The sequence below is a fragment of the Papaver somniferum genome, chromosome 11 (genome assembly GCF_003573695.1).
Source record: "Papaver somniferum cultivar HN1 chromosome 11, ASM357369v1, whole genome shotgun sequence".
NCBI lineage: Eukaryota > Viridiplantae > Streptophyta > Magnoliopsida > Ranunculales > Papaveraceae > Papaver > Papaver somniferum.
Genome location: NC_039368.1, coordinates 108529774 through 108550584, shown reverse-complemented (window position 1 = coordinate 108550584; position 20811 = coordinate 108529774). Strand labels below are relative to the sequence as shown.

At 34.4% G+C, this 20811-nt stretch overlaps 1 protein-coding gene across 1 annotated transcript; it reads left to right on the top strand.

Annotated features, from left to right (window-relative positions):
• Positions 1-3314: 3314 nt before the first annotated feature.
• Positions 3315-6608, top strand: LOC113324889. The gene is made up of 10 exons (XM_026573170.1): positions 3315-3449; positions 3743-3836; positions 3928-3952; positions 4047-4125; positions 4902-4976; positions 5101-5163; positions 5294-5667; positions 5788-5930; positions 6069-6164; positions 6323-6608. Exons 1-7 carry the CDS (start codon positions 3315-3317, stop codon positions 5396-5398), a joined length of 576 nt encoding a protein of 191 aa, XP_026428955.1. The 3' UTR covers positions 5399-5667; positions 5788-5930; positions 6069-6164; positions 6323-6608.
• The last annotated feature ends 14203 nt before the right edge of the window (positions 6609-20811 follow it).

Below are 20811 nucleotides of genomic sequence, written 5' to 3'. Positions count from 1 at the left end.
TTCATTGTTCTTTGTTATTACTATCTTTTGATGTGTGTTACAGAGAATAATACTTTTCTCGCGTCAATCAGGTGAAATCTTCTAATCGCTTCTCTTTGATTTACATTTGTTTCTCTTATTAATATTTATTTCATCCCATTACAGTTTGCACTGTATGAAACATTGAGGACAATGTTAGATTCCAGTGTGGGGGAGTGGTTAACCTTTCATATTTCTATTTTATGACCAGCTGTGTAGTGGGTTAAAAGAAAATAAAAATGATGACCAGTTGTTTATCAGGTCTAAAAAAAAATTAAAATTGTTACAGTTATGACCAGTTGTGTAACATGTCTTTTTATTTTTCTTGCATGTTATGACCAGCATGCTTGATATAACAACGCATACGAGTTTGACCGAGCAGTGCTCTAACAATCTCCCTCTTTATCAATTTTAGTGACAAAATTATCAATACATATGGAATACAAAAATAAATAAATAAAATTTTGTAGCTCATATTCCACACGCCTAATCTTTAACATTACTCGAAATCTTCGTCACTTCCAAGTACTCCAATGATTCCAAAGGTTGTAAGTTTAGTATCATCGTTGTTGGAAATACGTAGCTATAATAATGAGAAAACAAGAATTCTCAATCATTGTTACACAATTTCATAGTATTATTATACATCATCAAATTTCAACTGTATCACAACTTTGACAGCAATACTATAATGATATGTATCGCTCCCCCTTAGTCAATACTCCATCTCACATGGAAATTACTCCCCCTTACATAATGATCCAAAAACCATATGCATTTGTAGTGTAAACTACACATTAATTCTCCCCCTTTTTGTCAATAAAATTAGAAAAGGTACGAAAACAGGATCCTAATGAAATTTCCATAGAGACATTTCATGACCAAAAGCAAGCACATATCAACTTTTTAGACGCAATCATATAGTCGAGGCTAAATGCTTTCATCAAGGAGTTTATAAATATACAAGATAACCCCTATAATATTCCACAGCCGCACTCCCCACAAAGATTTGGCAATTAAGCACAAGTTCAATTAAGAACTCTCCCCCATAAAATATCATTCCCAAAAGAAGAACAAAAGCGACCGTACTTTCGCGAAAAAAATAAGGATTTCTTTGGACATAACAAATCACATACGAATATGAATTTGAATCCAAATAATACTCAACTAAATTAACCAAGAGAAAACCCATGATTAATCTAATTGGAATTCTTAACATAAGAGAACCTACGGAGCCTCACGATATATACATAAAATATGGATCAGGGAAGATCAATACTGCGGAATAAACAAGGAATCATTCTATTTTCCATCACTATTTGCACAATGACATACAATAGACATAATCCTTGTAAACAAAAATTTTATCCCTTCTTCCATAAAAGTATGACATAAAAGGCTTTAAATTTTGTAATGTCAAAAGTTCATTCATTCTTTCATCAATACATGCATATCGACATAGGGAAAGACTTAACTTTTGACAAATGCGGGATAATCATAGTTCACATACGCAAACACACATATCCAATAACAAATTGCAATATGTAAAACCATAGAGATTAATAATGCAAAAATCATCTTCCAAGCAATTTTAAAATTTAAACAAATAAACCTAAAAATATGAAGATGAAAACGTCGGACATGGCTATGTGAAATCAGAATAATGGCTATTCCAAACTCTAGTTATTCTTCTAAATAAAACAAGAAAATAAAATTCTCATAAGGAGATTTACTAGGCAAAATCAAAGTTCATTAAGAACCTCATACCTTTCAATGAATCCGTCAAAGAAGGTATCATTGATTTCCTTTACTCTCTTGACCGTAGACACACCATGTTCATGAGTTAGAACACTGACTTTACGATAAACAACCTGAGCAAGCTGTCTAGCCTTGGATCCGTATCAGAATATTCTGATTAGGAAGGATCCCATCCTGACCATCTAAGAGTTGGTTTATTTTCAGTTGAAGATTTGCAAACTCGACCTTTGAATCGTTCTGAAAACGAGTTAAATCCTTAACAAAATTATGAATCCAGGAGTTGTGATCCTTTCTTTCAAGCATCTTCTTTAGAACCAGCTCTTGAATTGACTCACGTCCCTGAGTGTCTTCCTCCATATCAAGATGCACAATCTCTTGAGATTTTGCAGAGTTCTCCATATTTTTTTTTTAGGGATGAAAAAATACAATATAGAGTAAATATATATGTGTTTGCAAACAGGAGACAAAAACTCTTGTCATGAAAACCCTATGAACTCACAGGAGGAGGACGCGAACGTTTGTGGACCGGCAGCAATAAAAACACAAGTAAAGCACAAAATATTATACAACACACTTGAGTATTTCTGAATCATCATCCTTGCACCTCTAAAGTTAGAAACAAGGATAAGGATACTTGGAATCAGGTGGTAGAGTGAGAGGTGATCCCACAACGATCATTGAGGAAAGAGTTCTACACATCATCTTAATGTTTAACTTTTGTATTCTTTTGCCTTCATTCGGTTGACTTTCATCCCGGATGAGTAGGACGCAACCTGTTTAACATATCCGTCAGAAGGATTTCTCTGAGAACAAAATCTAGGACCTCTTGATATTGGTTCAAGAGGATCAGGATACAGAGACCCATTTCCCAGACTTAGATTAACTAGACTCATTCTTATAAACACAGGGAATGTGTTCATTAGTGGCACAAGAGTTTATACCATTGAGATGAACTTGTAACCTGTGACGATTTCTAGAAGAGAGATCATGTTATAAGGTTTCTGGTTTTTTGTGGGTACGAGATTCACTGCATAAGTCGTCAGTCTATTTACTCCAGTGACAGTAGAAAGAAGCAAATTATGGAGATTAGAGATTTATTTCCTCCTGGCAAAGCAATGAATAGCATAGTGATTCTTTTATATTTCATCGAATAGGTCTTGCTATTCAGAAAGGCGTTGGAACTCAGCTTGTCGCTAGATTTCCAGCCAACTCGTTGTACGAACCTTCTTTATTAATATCAATTTCAATTTCAATTATTAATTAATTGGAAAGATATAATTTTTTTTTTTTTTGCTGTTCAACTGTTTTTATTTTATTTTAATTCTTTTGGGATGGCTGTTTGAGCGTTCAATTCACAGCCATCCGGCACCGGAGTCCAATCCCAACTGTGTAACGTACTGCTAATTAGCGTAGTCCCCGACGTGGGACTATCATCAAAACGTAGTACCATCCACGCGCATTCACTATATAATACTTCTCTACGCTTTCTCTCTCTATTTGAAAATTGGTAAAGTAAAGTGAAAGAGCAAAACTCATCAATGGCGTCGGTACAAGTTAAAGAAGAAGAGTCAGGTGATCAACAAATTACGGAGACTGTACTCTCAAACTCTAAAGGACCTCGAGTAGGATTGTCTCTCAGGATAATGATAGACATTTTCCTCTCGTCGCTGTCTGTAAGTACTCTTCTACTCATGCTTCTTCTCAAGTTCATTTTTCTAGGGCTTTCAGTTTTCATTATTTTTTTATTTTGATTGTTCCATTTCGCAGAATTCAATTAAACTCTTAGAATTTCTTGAACTTTCTTGTAGCTTCTACTTAAGTGGCTTTGCATTGACAGATCCGGAATTAGGAACCTGTATCTTGATTGATTATGCGTTCGATTTGGTTTATATTTTCTCTACAAACTTCTTGTCCTGTATTCAATTTAGCAATTTACTTGGAATTTTGTTGTTGTTAATGGAAATAGGTTATGTTCTTGCGGCGAAGCATACGTTGGATTTTTGGATACCGTAGGAGTATCTGGTACCATATTACTTTCACATGTTGCCCGACTGTGCCTGGTAATGATTCTTTTTTAGTTTCTTGGTTCAATTGAGTAACAAACTTTGGTTATATCACTAGGCTGTTTTGACATTGTTTACTTGGATGCAGAACGGAAAGAAAGAAGATCTCGCATGTAACATGTCTTTCCCCTTCCTCTTATTTACATTGGTTCGTATCAGTTTTGTTACATACTGAATGACTAGTAAAGTACATGGACGGATTCATAGATTTTTGGACACATCAAAGTTTAAAGTTTCCTGCATTGTTGGAATTCCCCTCAATCATGGCTGGACGGTGGATGCTCGGGTATGATATGAAAACTACTACAGATAATCATTTCTGATCGATGATATCCAAACCATTGGATTTGCTCCATTATGTGTTAGACTTTCCTAAGATATTATGAGTTTTTTACTTCCTGCTTTAATCTGAAATTGGTCTCTAAACATTAAGATGGTAATTTTGGTACCAGACCATGACATGTGCTGATTTTATTGTGAATTAATCAATGGTGATTGGACATGAGTGCTCTGAGATTAACTTGGAAAGGAGTGAAATCTCTAATTGCTTGTGATAGAATCTTTGTAATTAGCTGTTGGGGATGTAATCTTTGTGAAGATTGTCGATAGAATCTATGTCCCAATATGAAGCTTTTCGCAACACCACCAGTTCTTGGCTCTCTTGAAAATCATGTTCTCCATCCTTACATTTTTCAATCTGAATATATGGTTATTACGATGATAGTCTGTTATCCGCCTAGGTGATTAGTTTATTTCATTTACTCTTTGTTGGAAAGATCAGAAGTACCCAGTTTCAGTTCATTCTTTGTCGGAGGTTCTTGTCAGTTGTTGATATATTACCAGTACTAAAATAGGTGGATTTATAGTTTGAATTTAGAATACTATGTTCTCTCAGATCTTTGGAATTGCTGTTTGTAGTATTTGAATGGCTAGCTGAGACAGAAATGCATCATATCTATTCTGTGTATTTCTGTAGTCAGTTTAAGGCTTCCTACCGTGTCTTCACCTGTGAAATCAATATTATAAACTTTGAGTTAAACGCTTTCCCTAATTTCTTTGCAGTGTAACAATGAGCTTTCTGTCTTAGTTACTGACCTATGCTCTCAACCTGATCTGGTGTTGGAGAAGCTAAATGAGGTAATTCTCATGGATATGACTCTCTGAAACGATCTTCTTTTGCTTGCGTCTATTTATTATTTTATAACAATCATCTACCGTTTGGAACATCATGTGTTAAACACTTCCCCTAACTTCTTTGCAGTGTAATGTCTTAGTTACTGATCAATGTGCTCAACCTGATCTGGTGTTGGAGAAGCTAAGTGAGGTAATTCTCATGGATATGACTCTCTGAAACGATCTTCTTTAGCTTGCATTTTATTTATTATGATTTGTAACAATCATCTATCGTTTGGAACACATTTCCTGCTTCAACTGACTTCAGCAAATTTAAGCAGAAGTCCCACAGAGTTGATCCACTCACGGCAGATTTATTATGGAAGGATTTCAAGAAAAAGATGCAATGTAGACCCGCACTGCGGAATCCTAGTGTGCATGTTTGAATACGAAGATGAACATGCTACGCCTAGGATGGCAAGAATAAACTATGAGTATACGGGACGATGGCCTTTTCATTCTTTCAACAGAACGTTCCATGATGATTTTTGCTATGATGGTTCTTACTATGAGGATTTGAACCAGTTTTTAACTGATCAATATGAGCCAGATATGGGAAAAGAAGAAGGCACACAGCTGGCTAAGAATGCAATAAGTGTTGCTGCGATGAGAGCTAGGAGCCAAGGTGACCTAACTATTGGTGGCTGGTATACAGGTGGACTTTCAACTCTACTTAGTTACATATATATACAACTTTACTTAATAATAATTATATACAGTTCTTTTTTTTGTTGAATATCTTCAAATCTTTATACATTTTAAATTATTCTTCCAGTGTTATCAGCAGAATCGGCTACTTTAGAAGAAAGAAATAACATGATGTATCACTCTACCTTGATCAGGGAGGGACGGGTGGTTCCCCTGCCACCAGAAAAGTTTTATGATAGGATTGGTAATACTTTGCGTGCTGACCAGCAGGTATTTTCTGTTAACTTTGCAATCGGGTATCAGGTACCCAAAGGGTATCAAGCGACTTCCAAACTGCATCTCACGACTCAACAAAAGTCTATTTATAGCTGAAAATCCTGCACACCCGTTTTTCTTTTCTTTTTGCAGGTTGTGCCTCTTTTCTCAGATAGGGATGACTTATTGGTAGAGCAATTTTGGATCAACTTAAATAGCTTTGGTAATACTTCGAGTGCCGACCAGCAGGTACCTTCTGTTAACTTTGCAATCGGGTATCAGGTACCCAAAGGGTATCAAGCGACTTCCTTACTGCATCTCACGACTCAACAAAAGTCTCAAGAGAAGTGTGATGACTTATTGGTGGCTGAAAATCTTGCACACCCCTTTTTCTTTTCTTTTTGCAGGTTGTGCCTCTTTTCTCAGATAGTGATGACTTATTGGTAGAGCAATTTTGGAGCAACTTTGACTGAAGGAAGTGTACTTAAGAGACCCATGAAAGCAGATAGGAACCTTTCTATGAAACAAACGTTAGTCAACCAGTTGGAACCGGTCCTATTTCTTCTTCTTTCGTTCTTTCTTTCTGAAGCTTGGTGTGATAGTAATTCCTCAAGAGAAGCGTCAAGTAGGTATTACATCTGCATCCTAGAAATTTTTGAGTTTCTTCATGCAGTATCTTCATATTTTTGTATATCTAGAAACTTCTGATCCAAGATGTGGTGACTTGGCTTGTAGAAGCTTGTGAGTCCTTTCTCGCTGGCTTTACATTGTAAATTTTACTTTACAATACTAAAAACTGGTAAGAGAAAGAATTCCAACTCTATCTGCAAAAGTTACATGAGGAATCTTGTGGAAGGTAAAAATATGTACCTGAGTATTGGTACCTGATAGGTGTCATTCAAGCATAAATAAATAGTACCCTAGAGAACTACATTTACTATTACTTGTTGACATTAGCATGTCGAACACAGTGGTAAAAGTACTAAGAACTACATTTACTGGTACTTGTTGACATTAGCATGTGGAACACATTGGCTAACCAACGATTGTTTTTTACTAACGATGAAGTGTTTACCATCGTGGCAAAAGGCATCCTTATGAATCACTTTCTAACATGTCTGATAGGCTGGTGTTAGAATATAGTGGGTGCACTGTTAAATTAAGTAGTAGGCACTTAGGCGAATAGTTTTGGAAAGCCAGAAGGGCATTTGAACAATGTTCCAGGGGTGTGTACAAGTTGCACATGCCTCTTTAATAGTTTTCAATGCTATTTCAACTCAGAAGGTTTTTCAAGAGTTCGTCTGTATGTATAATGACGCACAATCTTTTGGTATGGTGGAAAAACCAATCATCACATTTATTTTGATCTGGATATGATTTTGGTCAGAATAAATGTGTTGATCGGTTGCAGTAATTTCGGAATAAAATTTAGGAGTCAAGTAACTAAAAATACAGTGAGAGCTAATTGCAGTTTCGTTTTGTAGAACAAAGAATAAGAACTTTATGTACTTACTTTTTAGGTATTGGGTTGGCTGAATAGAAAAAGGAGGAATTAAAGTCAAGATATAACACATTAATGTCTCACCCTCTCCCATTTTCGCAAGTTCTTAGACATTTTCTTTATTATTGTTTAGCAACTCCTCCTAGAGCAACACAATTTCGAAGCATATCTCGTGTTCTGATCTAGATACTCGACCTCCCTAACCCAGATACACCCATAAGTGCAGTTAAAAGTGGATTTGACATTTGGTGTAAAAAGCTGTGTTTACATGGGGTTGCTTCGTCGTAGAGCCAAATTTCCTTAGTTGGTGACTGACCCTTGGTAAACAAGCAACTAGTTTACAAGTCCCAGTTCATGAGCACTTAGAAAGTGGTGGTCATCTGGCCTACTCGCATTTTATTTGTTAGCCCTGATATCCTGAAACTCTTCACATAAGCCATGATTTTCCCTGAAACAAGATGCAAAATTTGTTGTCTAATACTGGCGTATGCCAAATTAGATCGCAAAAAATTCCTGGTAAATCCTCAGAACACCTAAATATCCTAAGATTATTAGCAAAAAAAGCTCCAATTCTTTTTCACGCTCTTAAGATTTCTTCATAATTTTCAGATGTTATATAATATTATTGGTAGAGTTTCAGTTTTGTTTGTTTCTTCTTTATACCTCAAATCATTTTAATCAGATGGTATAATAATACTTTTGTCCCCAGGATTCATTAGTCCTCACATTGGATTGATTTTGTTGCAGTAAAACATCCATTTAATTTGGACTAGGGCAATTAATGGCTGCTATGCTAGGGTTGTAGTCTATTACTCTGTCAAGACATGGCACCAAATTTTTTGGTTACATGATGTCAGTATTCAGTAAGCTAGTACACTACTTGCAGGCCATAAGGATTAGGATATCTCAAACCTACGAAGTATATTAGCTTTCTGCCTATTGACATACTCATTGCTCCCTGCAGATGAAAATGACTGAAGACAAGGAAAATGGTTTAAGTACTGTTTGGCATTCTTAAAAATGGTTTCCGTACACAATTAGATAAACTTCGACCAGCCCTAGCCCCGTATAATTGCCATATCCTGGGTTTGATTGTGTATGTACAAAGTAGGTAGTCATTGTATAGGTATAGGTAGTATGACGACCGAGTCCATATTCCGTAAACGGAACTCTAACATAGGATTAATGGTTTTTTAATGGAAAGAGGGATTAATGAAGGAACGATATTTTGATGAAAAAAGTTTCAAAGAAGAAGAAAAATAACGTCGATTAACTGGGGCCTCAAGGATTAACTCCCCAAACCTAATTTCAAGAACCCTTATCCAAATATTTTAGTTAATGGTTAATTTATTTTTATTTAATTAGTATTAATCTCATTTAATTAGAATTTAACTTTTTTATTCCAAACTTTGTGTTTGCATTTTCTTTTTTTGCCCAGATTGGTACGAAAAGTCGTCATGATATTGAAGTATCGCTATTGTAGAGTTGTTATTGTTTCAATGACAATTCTATAAAGTCGTTATTTATTTAATGATGACTCTATAGAGTTTATATTGTCGTTGGAGAGTCGCTATCTTCGTCATAGAGTCGTTAATGTTTTTGAAATTGTCGTTATTATAGAATTGTTAGAGCATCTCCAATGTTAGAGGTCAAGGTCATCCTTTGTGGATATCTTATTTATACTTTTGATTATGGGTCATTTACTATAGGACAAAAAATAATAAAGAGAATGGCTCTCTACCTAAAATTCATCTCCAATCCCCAAGGTCCTGTCTTACACTTTTTGTCTAAATCTAGACACAAAAGATGATGTGGACTTATGACCCAAGGTCATGAAGGAAGTCTTATTTAGACTTTCTCTTTTACCCCAACTTTAGCCATGTCATCTTACCTATGACCCTCACATTTGCATTGGAGATGAAACTTTGGTGAAAAAAGTATTAAATCCCTTGTGTCATACTAATTTAAGACCTCTACCCCTTGTATTGGAGATGTCCTTAGTGTCTAAAAAGAGTCGTTATCTTCTCCAAAGAGTCATTAATGGCACAAATGAATTAAAGGGTCGTACCTTTTAGAGTCGTTATTGTCATTGAAGAGTCGTTATTTTAGAGTCCTTATTTTCTTTGAAGAGCCGTTATTCAAAAAAACATATAACAATAAAATAAATAAATAAACAAAATATATATATATATATATATATATTAGTAGAGTAACATGTGTCATAATCCTAGGGATTGGGGTAATCTAGTCTTTGAATTATATCTAGACACCTCTTATCCACCTTCCATGGTGGGGAAAATCTAGGGCCCAATTAAACGACCAAAAATAAGAGTAAGAATAGTTTTAGTCAACTATTATGTCATTCTTTTTCTCTCTTTCTTGAGTTTCTTCTTTCTTTTCTCTTCCATTCAACCCGAGAAAAAATATAGAATCCTTTCATCTTTCTTGGTCAGATCTGGTCTAACTTGAGCAAGGATTTCCTTTTATTTTCTAATTTTAGGTAATAGTTTATTGAATAAGATGCGTCTACATCATTTTTTGGGTCTTTCGACATGTTTTTTCGCCATTTGGGGCGATTTTTATTCGTCATTGTGAGGCGAGTTTTTCAACCTGTAATGTCTGGTTCGTGGCTTGCTACTCTTGATTCAACACGAAATCGCTTTGAATCCATACTCTAGGGATTTAGGGCATCCTACAAGTTTATGGAAAAAATACTCCTTTTTTGGAGCATCTCTTATCATGGAAGAATATAATAAAATCAAATGGTCGGAATTATTTCCGGAATATACCATCATCTCTCTCTTATACATAATCGAAAATTGGGTATCTTTGCAATTTATTGCTCTTTCTCTTCGTGATCTACTTGTAGTTGATATCCTTATTTGTATTAGGGTTTTGATTATCTTAACATTTTTTTATGTATTTAGATGTTTTTTTTGTTAATCTTGTAAGCGAACATGTAATCACTATTTTGATTTGAATGAATCGAAATTTGTTGATTAGCCATCCCCCAACCAAAAAAAAAAAGTTTTAGTCATCTTTAATTTGACTTTTGTAGGTGGTAAATATAAAATGTAGAATTAAAAATCAATGTTACTTTTAATATTTTGATAGGAATGGCAAATAGGAAAAGTGTGGGTAGCAAATAGGTGAACCCATTTCCAATATCAAAATATAACTACCTATTATGCAACTACTATCATACCCTTAATACCTAAATTTTGTGTTTACGTTTACCTATCAACTCACACCATCCTTCAGTAAAACCAATTTTTTTGAATATACGCATAATAAACTGCCATTCCATTTCATCAAAGGCTTTTCATAAGTCTAACTTTAAGGCAAGAAGTTGTGTTCATGAAATGAAGCATTTCATGCGCAATAATAATATTATTATCAAGAAGCTGACTGGTTAGGAGCTATCATTTTATCCAGAACCTATTCCAGTCTCATAGCTAGTATTTTAGAGACTAATTTGTACAGAGCATTACTCAAACTTATCTTCCTTATTTCTCTCCTTAATCTCTCGACATAGATTTTTCCAAAATCAAGTCAAAGCTTTATGTGAAATTTTTCTTGCAACACTAATGACAATTTTTTCAATTTTTCTTTACCGTTTTTCCATGATGATTTTTGCAGTTGGTTTGTCGAAAATTATATGACAAATATAGAATTGCTTATGGGTGTGGCCTAAAAATAGTTTTTTTTTTTTTTTGTATTAAAATGAAAAATGTAATAAAGCCTAGTGAAACACCAAGCTCCCATTTTGATTTACACTATATTGTTACCGGCAGTCTGTAACTACTTTCCAGTGAGTAAATAACTCCCTGAAAAAAACAGTTCTGAAGATTGTTTCTTTCCCTCCCGAAATGTAAATCAAATTTTTTACTTCAGTTATGACTTCATCTATACTCTTGGGTCTTTTTCCTGCCATTACTCTTCTATTATGTTCATCCCATAGAGCCCAACATATTGCGAAAAATGAGAATACGCCAAATCTTTTTTCCTATGTTCCTTCCTCTCCTGAATTTTCATGTTTGCAGTTGTTGAATCATAGTTCCATCCTGTACCCACCTTATGTTATAGCCGCTAATGAAATAACTCCATATTGAATGTGAGAAATTACAATGTAATAAAAGATGATCAACTGTTTCTGCATACTGATGGCATAGTGAACACATGGTGTTTTCGATTTGACACCCTCTTCTCAGTAAGTTATCAGTTGTGGGTATCGAATATTGAGGCACTGACCACATGAAAAATTGTACCTTTGGTGGAACCATTTTAACCCAAATACAAGAGAAATGGATTATGTGAATGTTAGTGTCGGGAAATTGTTGCACTAACCATTTGTAACATGTTTTGGAGCTGAAGCCACCAGGTTTTGTGCATATTATTTCATCCCCAGCTTCATCATCTAAAGTTGAAGGAGATCCCAGCACCGCAAACAATTCTAGCAATTCCAGACTTTCATCTTGTGTAAAATTTCTTCTCAGTTTGAAATTCCAAGAGTTTGCCTGAATCATTTCATTAATTGAAGCATTTTACTGGGTAGCCAACTTGTATATTTTGGGAAACTTTGTCTTTAGAGATTGGGTACCTGCCAAAATATCTTCCCAAAAGCTCACCGCTCTTCCATTGTGTATTGTTATTGTTGAAATCTACTCAACTACAGTTTTATGTTTTTGAATATTGTTCCAAAATCCTGTCCCGTGTGGCTTGTTTGAGTATTTCACCCAAATAGCTTGTGAGTTTGTCTTCATTTTCTCCTGAATTACTCTTCTCCACAAAATTTTTTTCTCTTGAGAATCTCCAAGACCATTTGGAAATTATTGCTTTGTTGGTTAGTCTTAGGTTTCTAATACCTAGAGCACCTTGTTTCTTTGGTTTACAAGATCTCTCACAAGCTACCCAATTTATTATTCTTTTCTCAGTTGTTGTGCCCCATAATAAGTTCCTCATGATATGATTTAACTCCCTTTCAGCCGACACTAGAGGTTGAATGACATATAGTATATTGGCAAGATGGAAAGAGAAGTTTGTATCAGAAAAACCCTTCCTGCTTTTGTGTAAAAATTTCTTTTCCATGGAGCAAGTTTCTTCTGAAATTTCACTATGACTGCATCCCAAATAGAACTGTTTTTTAAAGTAGCTCCAACTGCCATCCCCAAATACTTCAGTGGTAGAGATTCAATTTTGCACTTGAGAATTTCTGAAATTGCTCCTATTTTATGATCTGCATATATACTTATGGCTGAGATTTTATTAAAATTTACCCTCAACCATGTAATAGCTTCAGATATTTGCAGTATCATTACCAGATTTTCAGCTTCCTCTTCTGAAGCATTGAGAAAAACCAGAGTGTCATCAACATATTGAAGATATGACATCTGAATGGAGTTAATATTAAAACCTGAAATCATATTAAGTTGCATAGCATTCTTCACGAGTTTGGAGAATATCTATGTAACTAGAATGAAGATGAAAGGAGATAAAGGATCTTCTTGCCTTATCCTTTTCTGGGTTTTAAACTTTTTTGTTGAACTCCCATTCACAAGAATAGAATGATGTGCAAAAGATACACTCCACTCCATCCATTTTATCCATTTTTCTCTAAATCCAGAGCTTTGCATTACATTCTTGATGGTGTGCCAACTCACATTGTCGAAAGCTTTCTGAATATCCAATTTACATAGGATTCCAGGTTTTTTTATTTGTATCTTGAGTCAATTAGTTCTCCTGCAACCAAATTTCCATCTAGTATTTATTTATCAGCAACAAATGCTCCTTGATTCTCTGAGATTAGTTTAGGTAGAATCTGCTTGAATCTTTGAGTCGGAACTTTTGATAATACTTTGTATATGATGCTGATCAAGATGATTGGTTTAAAGTCCTGAGGAGATCCCACTTGTTACTTTTTTGGTATAAGACTAATAAAATAACAATATGTTCTCCAATCTAGTTTCATATCAGTCTCAAATTCTTGAACAACTACCATGTAATATTTTTTTATGATTTCCCATGCTACTTTGTAAAACTCCATATTGTAACCATCTTGACCTGGTGATTTGTTGACGAACCAAACTTCTTCTTCTGAAATCTTCTTTTCAACTTCAATGCTTTCTTCTACTGAGATTTTAGTGAAGTATTCTGAGTTTAATTGAGGTATTACATGATGATTATATTAAAATAAGTAGTTGAAATAGCTGGAGATTTCTTATTTTATATCTTCTTGACAAAAATTATCTTCACCTTTATAAAAAAATTTGTATTGTATTTCTTATTCTTCTTCCATTGTCCAAGGAGTGAAAATATTTTGTGTTTCCATCTCCTTCCTGGAAGTGCTGAGTTTTTGCTCTTGTAAGCCATTTTCTTGCATTATCCAAGTTAATTTGTTTAAGTCCAGTTCTCGATTCAACTCTCTCAGTAAATTATTGAGCAGTTAGTGTACCATTCTCCTCCGTAGCATTATAAGAATCAATTTGAGATGTTAGATGCTGTTTTTTGGTCTCCACTTGCCCATAAGTTTCCCAGCTCCATCTCTCTAAAAAGAATTTTAAGTTTTGTAATTTTTTTGACATGACAAAACTTGGAGATCCTGAAAAAATCAATGTATCCCACCATAACTTCAAGTTTTTTAAGAACTCTAGATGACTGAACCAATAACTTAATGTCAGAATGATCTGACAAGGTCCTTGATAGAACAGTATGTGTCAGTAATGGAAATTTACTTTCAAATTGAGGTGTAACCAACACTCTATCTAATCTGCATAACAATGGATCTGCTTGCACATTGCTCCATGTGTTTAGTCCACCATTGATACTTTTTGGTTTAATAACATTACTAATTTGATTAAAAACAATATAAGACGAATGTTGATTACGTTAATATTTTTTTAAAACACTCTTCATTAAAATGTATCAATAAAATATTTTGTTATTATGCACGCCGAAATACACCAAAAGAAACCTAATTACTTAATTTTAGGAAATCGACATTAAAGATTGTTGAGTCCAAATTTGTGCACCCATCAAATCCGAGGTGCACATTCCGACTCTCCTTATTGGACTATTTATTCGGTCAAAATTTACTTTTAACCTTTATTATTCTTTTCCAAAATTGAAAGGATCTAATAGTTTCCGATACTGAAAGGATCCAAGTATAAGAAACAACAACTCAAATTTCATGATTCCCTTTTCTTCTTCAAATCATCATCGCCATCATCATAATAATATTTTGATAAAAATTTCATCATCAGCTAATCGTTTAGGGAGAAATTCATCATCGTCAAAAAAAAAAAAAATGAGACTGGGTCTCAAATAAATTTTCTTCATGTGTTAGAAGTATATTTTTTACTCTGTTTTTTCTTTTTTTTTATATCCCGTACAAATCTATTTCTTACCGAGTTATTGTGAGATGGCTAATGGGTGTTGAATTAAATCATAGCCTAAGTTAAAAAAAAAAATTGGTTGTTTTATCAATCAAAAGTTTTTATTACAATGAGATGAGTAATGTGTATTAATATAAATGTGAACCTAAATAAATTATGCAACCATCTAAGGAAGAAGAAGAAACGTCATCAATAATCTGATTCACGTATAGATTTTTTTTTAGATTCGTGATATTGATGGGTCAATAATCTTTCTCTATGTTTTAGATGATTGTTTTTGCTTGATCCAATCAATCCCATCAAATACTGGTTCTGATTTCGGGTACATTGAACCATATTGAATTGTCAATCTGTGATATTAAAGAGAGAAACATATATACACAGAAACTTGTATATATGGAAGATAGTTTAATTATAATTACAAATGGAGAAATAATAGTTTGGTCCATTAATAGATGGGACCACAACAGTTTGGCCCACCGACAAATTCGCATGTCTGTTTGGTCCATAATTATTTAAAAATATAAAATGGACAAAAATATCCTTCCGTATAATTTAGCATCAATTTTCGCACTTTTCTATTGTCCATAATTATTTGAGTGTGTGCCTCTGATGAACTCTGAACGTCCTACTTATTTTCTTGTATGAGTTCATTCTGTCTGATGAACTATCGGGTATTTAGTAATGATTTTATAGGTTCGATTTCATTCTTTTAAATGAACACCAAATCAAAGTTCATAAATTATAATCAAAAATCAGAGTTCATTCGTCAAAATGAACGCCCAATCAAAGTTCATAAATTATGAACAAAAATCAGAGTTTATTCTTTCAAATGAACACCCAATCAAAGTTCAATATTATGAAGAAAAACTAGAGTTCATCGTCAAAATGAACATCTATAAAAAACAAACTAATTCAAACCTACAATAGAGTTCATTCTTTAAGATGCTCACGTTCAAGATCTAAAATAAAGTTCATTTAACATAAACACACACAAAATCCATAAAAAAATCGGAGTTTATTCAAGATCTTCAACAACAGGAGATTAGTCTTCCAAGACACATGAGTTCGTCTTCATCATCTTCATCGTCTTCGTCATATTCAACAGCAGCAACAACAAACAGAGAAGAAATAACACATCATCATTGTCGTCTTCATCATATTCAGCAGCAATAAAGAAAAGAAGAAAAAACATAAATTCTTTGTTCGTCTTCATCATCAGAAACACAACAACAGAGAAAGAATATGAAAAAACCCAAGAAAAAACAAATCTTTGTAAATCATCTTCACCGTCTTCATCGTATCCATCATCTTTAACAATATCATCTTTATTGTCTTTAAAATCTCTGTAAATCAAAACCCTAAAAAAAACAAATCTAGCAGCAGAAGACGAAGAAGAAAAAAAAAAGACCTGAAAAATAGAGAGGAGAGAGAAAGTAAATTTGCAAATGATTTCTTCTCTCTTGATTATTTTTGTTTTTATATGGTCCCAAAACAATATTTCTGCCACTACCAAACTACAATTATATCATTCATGATGTTACCCTAGGACCAAACAATAATATCAAGCAGGGTTTCTAAACTTGTACGAGTCAACTCGTGACTCATACGATTCGCGTCATTTCATCTCAAATCGAGTTGAATCATGTCTCTGACTCGAAAGACACATATAATCGCATTTTTTGACTTTAAGGCTGGAGAGATTCGAACTTGAACCCTCGAGCTTGTACGTGCGCAACCTTCACCACTGAAACATCTTGGATGTTGGTAATTATTATAAATGTATTTTCAATTTATAAGATAAAAGGTCAAAGTTTTACCAACCATTTTTTAGTTCATTAATATTTGTAAGCATGCATATTAAAATATAGCGATCCAGTAATCAACCACTGAACCATCTTGGATGTTGGTGATTATTATGAATGTATTTTCAATTTATAAGTTAAAAGGTCAAAGTTTTACCAACCATTTCATTTAGTTCACTAATATTTATAAGCATACATATTAAAATATAGCGATCCAGTAATCAACCATGAATTTATGTTTCACGATTCAATATACGATTCGATTCATCAAAATAAAAAACGATTCACGATTCGATTTACGATTTAAAAACCTTGATAGCAAGAGTACAAAATACAGCTTGGCTAAGTTTGCCTGTGTTGGTGGTGGTCCAGATTTGTCCTCACAAAGATAAATCAATGGCTATTGTTCTCCAGACCACATCCTATTCTTCGAACGCGCGGCGTAGATTCTAGGTTCATGAATGAAATTTCAAAGAATGCAACGCATCGTACCCATCTTTCTCTTTCACTATCTCAGACCCAAAATTTATCGCCGCCGCGAAAAACCAGATAATCGATCACTTGGTTTTTTTTCCTTTCGTTGTTAGACATGGAACATGCAAGTTTCTTTTCGGGGTTGGGGATGTTCTCCGTAATTTTGATATTTGATTTTGTTCCTAGGGAAGATGAATCACCAATTTTTGGGAACAAGAGATGTTCTCCATGATTTTGATTTCGTTCCCAAAGGAGATGAATCACCAACATGTGAGCATACTCGTGTGTTGTTGAATCCCACTTGTAACATAATTCTTGATAATATCTTGAGAATTTACGACACCAGATTTCAAGAGAGTAATGTAATGGTTCAACTCTTTGGTACCCAAGTAGTCGTCAATGTTTGCACGTTTCAAAACTTGTTGTGAACGCGAAGATTATATGCTTAGAACGAAAAGTCATGTGCAGATGATCTTCACACAAATTTTAACAATCAAAACACTGAAACAGATATATAAGAACCCTAAGATATAATCCCTTTTTATGGGGATCATCCACCTCTGCTTTGTAACCAATAAAGAGAACTGAGTTGTATTAATTGAAGTGGTCCGAATAAAAGCTCATGACTGCGTATTTATAGAAAACTAAACTTGTTTATCAAGTAATATTAATTGTAAGAAGCTAACTAATAAGGAAACTGACTAAGCTTAACCGGAGTTTAAATAAATAAGGAAAGCTAACTAAAAATAGTATTGGTATTGCAACATCCCTCCCAGCTGGAAACATTGCTTGTCATCAAGTAGCAAAATCTAGAAATCGTAACAGCAACTCATCAGCATCCTCCCAAGTAGCTTTGTCAGCTGGATGATCTTTCCATTTAATCAACCATTTAGTACATGCAATAGCAACTTTCTTGAACAGTTTACGTTCCAAAATAGTATTTGGCTCCCGTTTATCATAATCAACAGTTATTGGAAGATGTGGATCAATAAAAACTGAAGAACCCAATTTCAACTTAAGATGTGAAACATGAAACACTGGATGTATGCAATTTGTAGTAGGTAATTCCAACCTATAAGCAACAGTTCCAATCTTGTCCAAAACATGAAAAGGTCCGTAGAACTTAGGAGAAAGCTCTGAATATCCCTGAGTTGCAAGTGTTTGTTGTCTGTATGGCTGGAGATGAAGAAAAACCCAATCATTTATTGCAAAATGTCTTTCAGTTCGATTGGAATCAACATAATTCTTCATTCTTGTTTGAGCAGCTTCTAACTGAGATTTCAAAATCCTTAATATGTGGTCTCTAGCTTTCAAAGTAGTATCAACAGCATGGACCGATGTGGATCCTGGCAGATATGAAGATATTATTGGTGGTAAGCGGCTATAAACTGCCTGATATGGAGACATCTTTATTGCAGAATAAAAACTTGTATTATACCACCATTCTGCCCATGGTAACCACTTAGACCATTCACTAGGTTCAGTACCAGCAAAACACCATAAGTAACATTCCAAAGTTTTATTAGTAACCTCTGTTTGTCCATCAGACTGAGGATGATAAGCAGAGCTACGACACAATTTATTGTTTTGTAAAGCAAAGTATGCTTCCCAGAAATTGCTTATAAATATTGGATCTCTACCACTCACAATGCTTCTTGGTATGCCATGCAGACGTACAATTTCACGTACAAATAACTCTGCAACAGAACTTGCTGAATATGGATGTTTAAGTGCTAAAAAATATGCATACTTAGATAAACGATCCACTATAACAAGAACATAAGTTATACAATCTGAAGGTGGAAATCCATCAACAAAGTCCATCGAAATATCCAACCAAATATCAGTAGGAATTGGGAGAGGATTTAATAATCTTGGTGTACTAATTGCTTTAGATTTATTTCCTTGGAAAATATCACAATGAGATATAAAAGTCTTGAATGAAGATTTCATACCTTTACAATAAAATTTATGTTGTAATCTTTTGTAGGTGCGAGGATAAAAGAATGGCCACCAACAAGATTGGAGTGAAATTCTTCAAGTAATTTTTGACACCAAGTAGAAGTCGGAGACACTATTATGCGATTCTTATATCGTAGAACACCATTTGTGTATGAAAAATGCAGTCTGTAAGTAGGATTATCTTGGAGTTGTTGAATCAAAGTACTTAATTCTGTGTCATGGTCTCACTCAAGAATAATATCATCAATGCCAGAGAAAATTGGTGCTGATAAAAGAAAATTAGTTCCAGAACCTTGACGATAAATGATTTCATAATCGTATCCGAGTAGTTTAGAAATCCATTTCTGTTGTTCCATGGAAGGTAAGTTTAGGTCCAAAAATATTTTAGACTGCGGTGATCTGTATAAATCACTAGACCATTTTTCCGGACTAGCAATTTGCAACAACAGGAAGCCGTTGCGAAACGTGGTATTGCATTGTTTTGCAATAGCTGTAGCCGTTGCGAATATTTTTTCGCAATAGCTTTTGGTTCACCAGGTGTTTTATTTTTGGCTTTGCAACAGCTGTGTCTGTTGCGAATGGATTTAGCAACTATAGGTTGTTGTTGCTATGTTTTTCGAACAGCTAGTAGCTGTTGCGAAATTAAGAACCGAAAAAACTTAGAACGGCTAAACTTAGCCGAACCGGTTTTATTGTTCTGGTTCTAAATTTAGCAACAGTTCTCACCTGTTTAACTTTTGCAACAGGAAGAAAAGTCAAAACCTGTGGTTAACCTAGTCAGAGTTCCCTGCAATATTTCTGGGCGAAATCCAGGCCAAATACTACTGAGAGACGCATTCCTAGACTTCTCTGCAAACCCACAACAACATATCAGCAAAACATTACCCAAAAATCTACAAGTACATATTGGTCCACTCTTTCCCCTTGCTTTATTGATGATTAAATCATAGAAACTGTGTTGTTGATTCCAGAACATGCACATAAACAAACAAAGAAGGCAATAAGTACACACTTAAATCAATAGTCGATAATAAAGCGTCACACTATGGAATCTTTAATAAAGAACTCACTGAGGAATTATCAAATCTTCTTTAACATATAGAAGGTTCTCAACTGAGGTAGCTCGAATCTCTCGGAACTCAGGTGCAAGTTTCTGCTGAACATATCGTAGAAACTCTCCAATAGAATCACCCTTGCGTATCAATAAAACACAACAGAGTACAACGAAAGCTAATAAGGAACTCTCATGACTGTGCCAATCGAGAGAATACTAAATAGAGGATATTTTATACTAGCCTGAATAGTTCTCCTATGACCAACACCATCTCAGTAACTATAAGTGATCTGAAGAGGTTCATCTGAAAAGGACAAGAAACAATTAGGGCAATTCAATTTTTCATCAGCTAGTATAGGAAAGATGCACAGTGAAAAGAACATTACTTTAAATTCTTAGATGCTCAAGGTTCCACTTATTCTTTAATCTTTCCCGCTCATCCTGTTCCTCGGCCTCCCTCTCGCTAAAAATTATCCATTAGACCAGTAAGTTAAAATAATAATCCATATGCAGAAGGAAAAAAAAACCACTTCCATGCTGCGGATAATGTGAAGTGAATAATCACATCTATAACAAGTTATAATACCTATCTGGAAGAAAGCTTGTCTCAACTGTAGGATCCTTACCAAGTTTCCCATTCTCATGCTTCTTTGGTTCTTCATTTTCTGCAAGAACCAGAAAATTTACAAATAAATGTTTAGGCTTGAAA